Source organism: Melanotaenia boesemani, chromosome 23 (genome assembly GCF_017639745.1).
Source record: "Melanotaenia boesemani isolate fMelBoe1 chromosome 23, fMelBoe1.pri, whole genome shotgun sequence".
Classification (NCBI taxonomy): Eukaryota; Metazoa; Chordata; class Actinopteri; order Atheriniformes; family Melanotaeniidae; genus Melanotaenia; species Melanotaenia boesemani.
The window spans coordinates 4974034-4985000 of NC_055704.1; the positions used below are offsets into that span (position 1 = coordinate 4974034).

The window sequence follows — 10967 nt, forward strand, 5'->3', positions numbered from 1 at the left end:
CGTCAGCTCAAGAGAGTAATCGCTGAACTCAGCACTGGCCTCTAGTGGAGGAACTGACTTCACAATCATGGCAACTGAAATGGAAAATTATACATATCTTATACTTGTGTAATATTTAGATGTGTAATCTTGCACCTTGTATTAAAACCATGGCCTTATATTTTTCACTGAGTAAGATGGAGTTGTACCCTGCAAATATTTGGCAGTGAGCTTCTCTTTCTTATCACATTACTGTTAGTATTCTTTATCTGTGTTCTTCACAAACTGTCACTCATCAACGAGAAGAGAGAAATGTTAAAAAACCAGTTTGAGCAGGTTCTGAAGACAGTGTACTGAGGACTTGCACCTGTGACCTTGATGCTTTCACATCATGAAAGTCTATATTAACCAAGCCCATGTGTATCTGTTTGGACTCGCTCAGCCAAAGCTGTTTGACTGTGTGACTCTCATTGCTGATCAGCTCTTAATAAAAAATACTTTGATTCTCACTTAGTGTGTGATCTTTGATAATAAAACTTCCACTACACAACGTAAAACATGCATGGAAGTACGAGGACGGTGACGTAAGATGTTTGAAACCGAAGTCACTCTTTACTTTCGTAACGAAGCATAAATGGGCCTTTAGAGAGCACCGATGTTAACCGTCAGTCACAGCAACAGGTCCTAGACCTGGTTTTCTTTTCCTCTGCGCTGTTTGACAAGAGGCCATCGTTTATTCCTGCTCTGCCTCTCCGGCTGCTTGAGATCAGTCAAGTTTGTAATCACTGTGTCCTTAAACTTTGAGAAGCGCTCGTTTTGTCCATTAATGGCTCTCATGATGTCAGCACTGGATACACCCTCTCCATTATTAGTGCAAACCTTCTTAAGATGTGCACTTCATGAAGTTTGTCTTAAAGTCTGGAGTAGTCCAAGTCTTTGTTGGACATTGTCCCTTAATGCTTTTGACATTTTGGACATTATGATTTATGTGCTTCAGTTGCCAGCAAGCTGTTATTAAAGTTTGTATGTTGTGGTCTTGCCTCAGTAGCTCACAATAGCTCTGTTGATATGTTTCCACTTTATTCATATAACAAGCTATATAACAGAGCTTAGAAGAAAGCGTCTGGTTGCCATGACACTCAGCAGCAGTTGTCTGGACCAACATGTCTCAATGATGTCAGACTGGTTGGAGATGAACTTCCTCCTCATGTGGTTGGATTTTATAAAAGCTTATGTTTAATCATGAGTGAGCTGACTGAGGCGGACAGATGAGGCCCAGAATATAAGATCTTCTTCCACCATCTTTATTCATCCTGTCAGAGATCATCTCAACAACACGTCCCAGCAGATGGGCGACCAGTAGGAGACCACACCCGGTACCATCAACTCGCAAAAACTAGACAATAGAAGTTGGAAAAAAAACATAGAAAAAAAAAAACTGGAAAACCCAGAGGAAATCTAGTAAAATCAGGAGAAACCTGGAAAAACTGAAAAAACCTGGAAAACATGGACAGCCATGGAAAACCTAAAGAAACCTGGAAAGCCTGAAGAAAAAAAAAAAGGAAAAACCTGGAGAAATCTGCAAAAACTTAAAAACCATGAAGAATCTGAAAAAATAATAATAAAAAAAAACCTGGAAAACCTGAACAAAAATTTTAAAAATCTGGAAAACCTGGAAAAGCTTGAAATACAACTCGGACACGAAATTCACATGAAACCATTTTATCAGCAGCAAACTGAATCCTTTGCATCCTCAGGGTTCTGTTAGAACCCTTTCCACCAGGGTTCTGAAGAAGGTCCGGTTCTACAAGGGTTCTGAAGAAGGTCTGGTTCTACAAGGGTTCTGAAGAAGGTCTGGTTCTACAAGGGTTCTGAAACATTTTTCATGTTTTACCCACGAGACCCAAATAAACAGGAAGCTGTTCAGAGAAGTGGTGGTCGTCAAGAGTTTTGCTGTAAAAAAGAAAAAGTTGAACCCATTTTACTAAAACATCCACCCGTCTAACCGGCACATACATTAATTTCTCACCAGCAGAGCTCGTCCTCGGGTTTCTATGGGCAACAGGAAGTTTCCCAGAGCACAGACCACAGAGGCCACGGCGAATGGACTGAGAGCCAGAATCACGGATTGAGACATCAGCACCTGAAGTACACACAGAACAGTGAGGTACTACAGCAGTAAAAACTCTGCAAACAGGGCAGGTCAGTGAACGCACCTGAGCAATGAAGGGAGCAATCATCCCTCCAATCCGACTGAAGGACGTACAGAAGCCCATCCCCAGAGAGCGGGCCACGGTCGGGTACACCTGAGAGACAAAACACTGGAACACTGAGATCCAATCCTACAACCCCACAAAAAACAGCAGGAACCTGAAACCAGCCCAACTAGAAACTGGATGTACCTCAGCTGTATAAATGTAGACCACATTGAAGTTCATGGAGACCAGAGACCGGAGCAGGAACAGCAGGACCGTGAACCCAAACCTAGAGATATAGAAGTCCTGTTAAACCTGGAAGACCTGATAAAGGACCTGATAAACCTGGGGGACCTGGTAAACCTAAAGAGCCTGGAGGACCCAGCAAACCTGCAGGACCTGGTAAACCCGGTCTGTCTGTGCGGTTCTCACATGGTGGTGCAGATGTTGACCAGCATGAAGAAAATGGCCATCAGCAGCTGGAGGACCGTCAGACTAATTTTCCGTCCAAACACATTGAGCAGAGCGATGTTTACTGGGACCACTGGGAAGACAGGAGAAAAGGGGGTCAGACCTAGTCCAGGACTACTTATTTCTACAAGTCCAGGATGATGGAGTGGAAACTGTTTGGACTCAGCACTGTCTCCAGTGGACAGTAAGGACATTACAGCTACTCTGAACACTGAATTCAGATTATTACTTTCTTCCATTAGAGAAAACCTGGTTTCCACCTCCTCAGGGTTCATGCTGGGGTTGGATCGGATCAGATTAGGGTAGGGTCTGGTTGGGTCAGGTCGTGTTGGTTTGGGTTTGGTCTGTTTGGGTCGGTTCTGTTCGGGTTGGATCGGGTTATGGTTGGGTTAAGTTGAGTCAGTTTGTGGTTGGGTCTAGTTTGGTCTGGTTGGGTGGGCGGGTTCAGATCTTGTCAAATTGGATTGGGTTTTGGCTGGGTTAAGTTGAGTTCATTTGTGGTTGGGTTGGGTCTAGATGAGTTTGAGTTGGGTCTAGTTGGGTTTTGGGTTTTGATCTGGTCGAGTTGTATCGAGTTTTGTTTGGGTTAGGTAGAGACTGTTTGTAGTTGCGTCTACTTGGGTTTGGGTTGAGTCTAGTTGGATTGAGTATGTTTGTGGATGGGTCTAGATGGGATCTGGTTGGGTTGAGTTTAGATGGGTTTGGTCTGGCTAGGTGGTTTCGGATCTGGTCAAGTTGGATCGGGATTTGATTGGGTTGAGTAAGTTTTTGGTTGGGTCAAGATGGGTTTGGGTTTGTTCTGGTTGGGTTTGGGACATGCTGGATTGGGTTACTTTAGATTAGGTCAAGCAAGGGTTGGGTTCGGCTGGGTCTTGTTGGTTAACTCTAATGGAATTCTCAGAAACTGTGGACCCAGAATGACCCAGAACCAGGTCTGACTCACATGCGACCTCCCCCAGGCAGCTGATCAGCAGCGTCTGGTAGTCGCTGCTTCCGAAGGGGATGCAGTAACACAGTCCGTCCTGGTGGCGGTGTTGGACCTGATGCTCTGGGTCGGGATTGGTCACACAAAGCAGGTTCTTCTCCAAAAGCTCCGAGCTACTCAGCACTGACCCGTAGTAGGAGAAAGATGCCACAAACCTACAGAAAGCATAAACCAAAACCTGGTCCTGAGTGGATCCAGAAACCACAGGGTCCCACAGACCGAGGAGATCCACTTCTACCAAACCAGACAGACTCTTAAGAACCAGTTTCTGGACTTTTTCTCGAACCAGTCGTCATGGAAACGGTCAACATTACAGCTTTCTTCAACCTCACATTACCCAGGTTTGGTTCCCGAAAAATCAAGATTTTACAATTTACTGTTGAAGGTTGGAAATAAAAACACGGGACAATTTCAGTTCTTAACAAGTAAAATCTAACAAAAACCAGAACCTCATCACCTCATATTTTATTCCCAGTAGAAGATAAACCACACACCAGATAATGAAACAGACATTTTTACCATTTGATGGAAAATATGAGCTGATTGTAAATCTGAGGCAGCAACACGTCTGTGAAAAGTTGGAACAGGAGCAACAAAAGACTGGAAACGTAACTGGTACAAACCAGAAACACCTGGAGGAGCATTTGACAACTAATCAGGTTAACAGGCAACAGCTCAGTAACACGACTGGGTATAAAAGGAGCATTTCAGAGAGGCAGAGTCTCTCAGATGGAAAGATGGACAGAGGTTCACCAATCTGAGACAAGCTGCTTCTTAAAGTTGTTAAACATTCCCAGAAAAATGTTCCTCAGACCTTGAAGATCCTCCATCTACAGTGTATAAAATGTCGGAATATTCAGAGAATCAGGAGGAATCTCTGTGTGCCTGGGGCAAGGCTGGATGCTAGTGATCTTCTTCATTAAAAGCAGACATGATTCTCTACTGGAAAGTACTGCATGGACTCAGGAAGACTTCCAGAAACCACTGTCTGTGAACACAGTCCACCCTGAAATCCACAAATACAGGATCCAAAACCAGCTTCTTCCGTCTTCTCTGGACCAAAGCTCATTTTAAATGGTCTGAGGCAAAGTGGAAACCTGGATGAAAATGTGAACTAGTTTGTGGAAAGCATGGACGGCGTGTCCTGCAGACTAAAAAGGAGAGGGAGCATCCAGCTTGTTATCAGTGGACAGGTGAAAAGTTGCATCTCTGATGGGATGGGGCTGCATTAGTGTCTATGGTGTGGACAGCTTCCACATCTGTGAAGCTCCATCAATGCTGAAAAGTACATGGAGGTTTTAGAGCAACATCTGCTCCCATCCAGACAACGTCTCTTTCAGGGAAGGCCTTGCAGATTTCAGCAAGACAATGTTGAACCATATCCTGCATCCATCACAGCAGCATGGCTTCACAGGAGAATAATCCGGCTGCTGAACTGGCCTGCCTGCAGTCCAGACCTTTCACCAATACACAACATCTGGAGCATCATGGAAGCAGAAATCCAGCAACCAAGGTCCAGGACTGTAGAGCAGCTAGAATCCTGCATCAGACCAGAATAGGACAACATTCCTCTCCTAAAACTCCAGCAACTGGTCTCCTCACTTCCCAGACATTTCCAGACATGTTAGAAGAAGAAGATGCTACACCGTGTTGAACATCACCCTGGAACTACTTTTTACACCGTGCTGAACATCACCCTGGAACTACTTTTTCCACCGTGCTGAACATCACCCTGGAACTACTTTTTACACCGTGCTGAACATCACCCTGGAACTACTATTTCCACCGTGCTGAACATCACCCTGGAACTACTTTTTACACCGTGCTGAACATCACCCTGGAACTACTTTTTCCACCATGCTGAACATCCCCCTGGAACTACTTTTTACACTGTGCTAATCATCACCCTTGAACTACTATTTACACCGTGCTGAACATCACCCTGGAACTACTTTTTCCACCACGCTGAACATCACCCTGGAACTACTTTTTACAGACGTGTTTAGTTTTACTAGGGCTGCAAGTAATGACTTTTCTGATGGTCTATTAGTCACTATTAAACTATCGAAACAACTTGTCGACCAATCAGATTATCTCATGATTATTATAAATGGATCTTATTTCAATTTCAGCTTTGAAATCTTGCATTAAGTTATGTAAGTCTGCCATGCCTCCTCTTTAAATGTTCGAGCATTGCAGACGTACTTCGTGGTACGCAAGGTCCACTTTACAAATCTCACATGCATTTTTTTTGTAAGTTTAACTTGAAGTTATCACGTTTTGTTCACTGGTCGACTGCGATATTTTTCCCCTGGCGGACTTTATTGCGCATGTGAGACTCTCAGCAGAGATAAAGAAGAAGACGATGTGTCACTCTGTAGGTTTTTTTTTTTTTTTTTTTTGCCGACAATAGTTGACGGGTAAATTCATTGTCGACTGTTTTTATTGTAGACTATTGTCAGCAACATCGAGTAATCGTTGCAGCCCTAGTTTTTAATGTCCTCACTGTTCCAGATGTCTGTGAAAACAACTTCCCTTATTGGGTCAATAATACTTCTGTGTTTTCAGTTTAATTACATCTGACAGTTTGATTAGTCTTTTTTTTTAGCAGTTATTTGGGGACCGGTTCAGACCGAACCAGTTCAGACCAGTTCAGACTGATTAGATCTACAGTTTAATAATAAAGCAGCGTTACCAGGAGTACCAGAGCAGCACCGACGTCCTCCTGAAGGATGAACTGAGCAGAATTCTCCAGCTTCCTCTTTCTCTCTGTAACATTCGGGAACATTTACAGTATTCAATTCAATTCAGATTTATTAATAACATTTACAACAACCTCAGTTGACCAAAGGGCTGTACAAAAAAATGGCCAAAGCCATTAAAAAGTTAAACAATTTAAGTCAAACAAATTACAAAATAAAATAACATAAAATACAATAATATAGCATAAAAACACATAATACAATAAAAACTCAATTACAATCTTCAAGGTAGATGAAAAGCTAGTGAGAAAACGTGTTTTTAATAATGATTTAAAATGTTTTGCTTTGTGCTGAGCTAATGTTAAAGGGCAGGCTGTTTCAGAGTCTGGGAGCAGCAAAAGAAAAATCTTCATCACCTCTGCCTGATAAAATAGGTGATAAATAAGGTGGTGCTGTGCTATTAAGACTTTTTAAAACAAGCAATAAAATCTTGAACTGGATCCTGTACTGAACAGGAAACCAGTATCGGACTGATAAGCTCACATGGTTATCTTCCTGTCAGAAGACGAGCGGCTGAATTCTGAACAACCTGCAAGCGACTGATCAATCCCAAAATAAAAGCATGAGTAACTCTCTCTAGATCTTTAAAAGGGAAATATGATTTCATCTAGCTCAAGAGCCGTAGATGAAAAAAAAAATAGATTTGACCACAAAGCTAATTTGTTTTTCAAATTTAAAACCAGAATCAAAAATCACACCAAGGTGCTGAGATAACGGGCCAACTACACTGACATGACCACGTTTTTGTTTGTCTTTATTTAAAGAAAGGAAGTTTGTCACAAATCATGAATGAACGTCCACAAGACAATTCAACAAGTAGGTTATGGATCCACCAGACCTCATCCATATTGGTAGAACGATTTGTAGGTCATCAGGAAAACAATGAAACGTAGTGCCATGATTCCTAAAAATGGAATTCAATGGAAGCATATATAAAGAAAAAAGAATTGGACCCTGAATGGAGCCCTGTGGGACCCCCCCAACTAAGGAAAACTGATCCAGACAGACAAAAAAAACTATCTGCCAGGTACGACTGAAACCACTACGCCTCTAATGCCAACACATGTCAAGACGGGAAAACAGGATTTTATGATCAACTGGCTGATGTAAGGTCTAAAAGAAGCAGAGCAGCGGAGCTACCACTGTCAGTTGACATGAGCAGGTCATTAAAAACTCTCAGCAGTGATGTTTCTGTACTATAAAACCATTTAAAACCAGACTGAATTTTTTTTGTAAATACAGTAAAGGTTAATGAATGACTGCAGCTGGATATAAACGGACTTCTCTAAAACCTTTGACAAGAAAGGAAGTCTAAAATTTGGTTTAAAATTTGAGAGAATTGAGGTATCAAGACTTCTGTTTTTAATGAGAGGCTGTCCAACAGCATGTTTGAAGGCAGCTGGAACACAGCCAGACTCAGACATTAATTTATCAAGTCAACAATGCGGCCCTGCTGTTGAAAACATCCTTAAAGAGCGAAGAGGGAATACTGTCCAGAGGATAGTTAGAAGGCCTCAGTAGTTTAACAATCTCCGTTAAAGGTGAAAGAGACACCTGCTCAAAATGTTCAAAATTAAACGGACAATTCAAGGAAGGTGAAAGATCTAAGAGAGCATGAAGAAGGAGACCCCATTGAAGCGACCTTGTTTCTAGAAAATTCAAGAAATTCATCACAGAGCATTTGAGAGGGTGCAATACTACTGTACTCAAATCAATTTAAAACAGAGTTAAGAGTCTTTGAAAGGAACTGAGGTTTATTGAAATTATTCTATATGAGATTCGAGAGAAAACAAGAGTTGGCAGTTTTACCAGCCCTTTGGTTTGTACTTCAGCTGTCGCGAAGAATCTCCAAAGGGATTTGGAGATTATCTTTTTTATACTTTCTCTCAGCGCATCTACAGACAATGTTTAATTATAAGAGGGGCTACTGAGTCCAAAAACACCCATGCAAGTTGAGATTCATTGAGACTTAAATCACTACAGTGTTCTCTTGCCCAAAGTACAGAGTCAGTCAGGGAGGGGACAGAGACTAAACATTATTATTTATTATTATTACAATGTCTTATTTTGCTTTTAATTTGTGAGAACATTTATATGAAAGACATAATGGACCAAGTTTGTCTGGCGTCAGTGAACGTACCACCGGTGGCTCCACCAGCCGTCCTGGAGGAAGTGAAGTTCTGTTCATGGTGGCGATCCTCTGCAGCGTTTTCACCGCCGCACCCACGTTTCCCGCCGACACCTGGTAACGAGCCGACTCAGGGATGAACTGGTCAGAACAGAGAGTGGAGACCGCTTCAGGACAGAGAGACCACATGTGGACAAATCCTGTCCACTTTCAAATGCAGACAAGGATGGTGAGGACAGGTGGAGGTGGACAGAAAAGGACAGACCAATGAGGGTGGACAGGTCAGAATGGACAGGTGTGGACGATGAGTACCTTGAAGAGGAAGATGAGGATGACACTAGGGGTGACGGACAGTCGAATCATCCACCTCCAGCCCAGACCGGGAACCACTAACATTCCTAGAATGATGATCAGCATGGAGCCCGTCATCCAGAAGATCTGAGGCAGACAGAGAGCATGGTGGGAGGTGATGACATCACACAAGGGACAGCCGGGCGGTGATGACATCACACAGGTGACTCACCGTGGCCAGAGGCAGCAAGAAGGCTCGATACTTGGCCGGGATGAACTCCGTTTTAAGCACAAACCTGAACAAACATACACCTCAGAAACCTGGACAACTTTCAGCCAATCAGAATGAAGAATCAGAATGGATTCAGAGTGATGTTAACTGCTGACCCCTGTGACACTCCTGAGACGCCACAGCCCACCATGCTGCGCAGAAAGATGAACCAACCGTATGACGGCGCGAAGGATGTGAGCAGAGAGAAGTAAGCGCTCCACACAAAGCCTCCAAACACCACCTGGACACAAAGACGGGATAACAGCCAATCAGGAGGGAGGTTACAGAGATGGGACAATAGCCAATTAATGGGGGGGGGTCAGAACATAGTCCAATCAGGAGGGAGATGTGTCTCACCTTCCAGCGTCCGTATCGATCAGCGATGTATCCGCTCAGAACACCGCAGACCATGAAGCCCAGAAACACCATCTAAAAGAGACACAGCGGTCAGTTCTACTGGACCCGGTCCTGATGAAGTCTGATCTGGTTCTGATGATGTTCTCACCGTGGAGACAAGCGCCACCTGCCAGTCATCCAGACGCCACTCACATCGAATCTCAGGAGAAACCACCGCCAGCAGCATGATCTCCATCGCCTCCACAATCTACAGAGAATGAGAGGATAGATCAGCTGACCCATTGCTATGGTAACAGGATGCCAGTGGGAACCTGGACTCACGTTGGTACTGCCCATGATGAAGAACAGCAGGATGTGGAAGCGGCCGAAGCCGATGGTTTCTACTGCATCCTCCACCGTATACTTCTCCTCTGCTGCAGGAAACACACAGATCCATCGTCATCACCATCTTTGTTAACATAAAAGCCTTCATCACCATCATCAACATTTTTTTCCACGTCGTCATCGCCTACATCTCGAAATATGCGACACAATGCATCCGTGATCTCTTTCCATCTGAATCCTTATCATACAGGATCCACTGCAGAAATAATTCCCCTGATGAAGTTTGTCTCTTAACAAGGGTTTGTGGGTTAATTTGACTTCTGCATCTCATAGAAAGCAGCATTTCTCACTGCAGTTATACACACAGCTAAGTCCCAGGTGTGAGTGACGGGTCACTTCACTGAAAATATGTCAGACAAACAACGTTCTGGTGTGGAGGGAGGGCTAAGTCTGCTGCTAATTAACTATCTAAAATCCAGATTTTCATAAAAATAAATCTCCAGAAATGGAAAATTTGATTTATCAAGCCAGAACTGAAAAAAATAGACTGGAGACCGCGTGAAGATGGACTTCATATCCTTCCTTGCTTCCCAGTGTACTCGCTCTCTGATTGGTTACATTATGTTCCATGTCACCGTCCACAGAGTCACAACTCAGGAGTCATCGGCTTTCCTCACACACTTTAAGATTTCTGGTCTTAAATATTATATAATATTACAATTAATATTTAATTTAATGAAATATTATATAATTAATATTTGTGATTGTCAACAAGGACCCATTTTTTAGCTGATTGTTGGGACAAAAACACACCTCAGACCACAGGATCATTTTATAGGAAAATCTTATAAAACTTAAGATAATCAGACGTTCTTTGGTCTGGAAGGGGGAAAATCTGGACCAACAGCCTGATCATTTTTATGTGTACCAGCCTTCAGACCTTGTGACTGATGACTCCGATTTTCTCATATTGTCCAGGGCCTGAAAACGCTCAAATGGAACACTGGAAGTTTGTGGAAAACCTTTTCAACTTCAGGAAAACCATCTGAAACATCTTCACTGGGCCCCGCAGATCTTCCAGACATGAACAACTGCAACAGAGACCCTGAAAAGCTAAGAATAGAAACCTGCAGAGGAACCTACAAAACACTAACAAAGAACCCCAGGAGCAGATGAACCCCATTAGAACCTTTACAACATGCTA

At 43.1% G+C, this 10967-nt stretch overlaps 1 protein-coding gene across 3 annotated transcripts in view; it reads right to left on the bottom strand.

Annotated features, from left to right (window-relative positions):
- Window positions 1-1267: 1267 nt before the first annotated feature.
- Window positions 1268-10967, bottom strand: part of svopl (SVOP-like) — a 23001-nt gene continuing 13301 nt past the window's right edge. The window contains exons 4-17 of one of the 3 annotated variants that reach the window (XM_041976899.1): window positions 9761-9852; window positions 9588-9686; window positions 9440-9511; window positions 9199-9323; window positions 9044-9107; window positions 8833-8958; window positions 8533-8661; window positions 6326-6399; window positions 3589-3785; window positions 2607-2718; window positions 2382-2463; window positions 2196-2285; window positions 2009-2122; window positions 1268-1932 (exon numbers count right to left, since the gene is read on the bottom strand). In XM_041976899.1, coding sequence (XP_041832833.1) covers window positions 1921-1932; window positions 2009-2122; window positions 2196-2285; window positions 2382-2463; window positions 2607-2718; window positions 3589-3785; window positions 6326-6399; window positions 8533-8661; window positions 8833-8958; window positions 9044-9107; window positions 9199-9323; window positions 9440-9511; window positions 9588-9686; window positions 9761-9852 — 1388 coding nt within the window. In that variant the 3' untranslated portion in view covers window positions 1268-1920. Of the gene's footprint in view, window positions 1933-2008; window positions 2123-2195; window positions 2286-2381; window positions 2464-2564; window positions 2719-3588; window positions 3786-6325; window positions 6400-8532; window positions 8662-8832; window positions 8959-9043; window positions 9108-9198; window positions 9324-9439; window positions 9512-9587; window positions 9687-9760; window positions 9853-10967 lie in introns of those variants that run through there. The other 2 variants (XM_041976900.1, XR_006009216.1) reach the window with 2 other exon arrangements.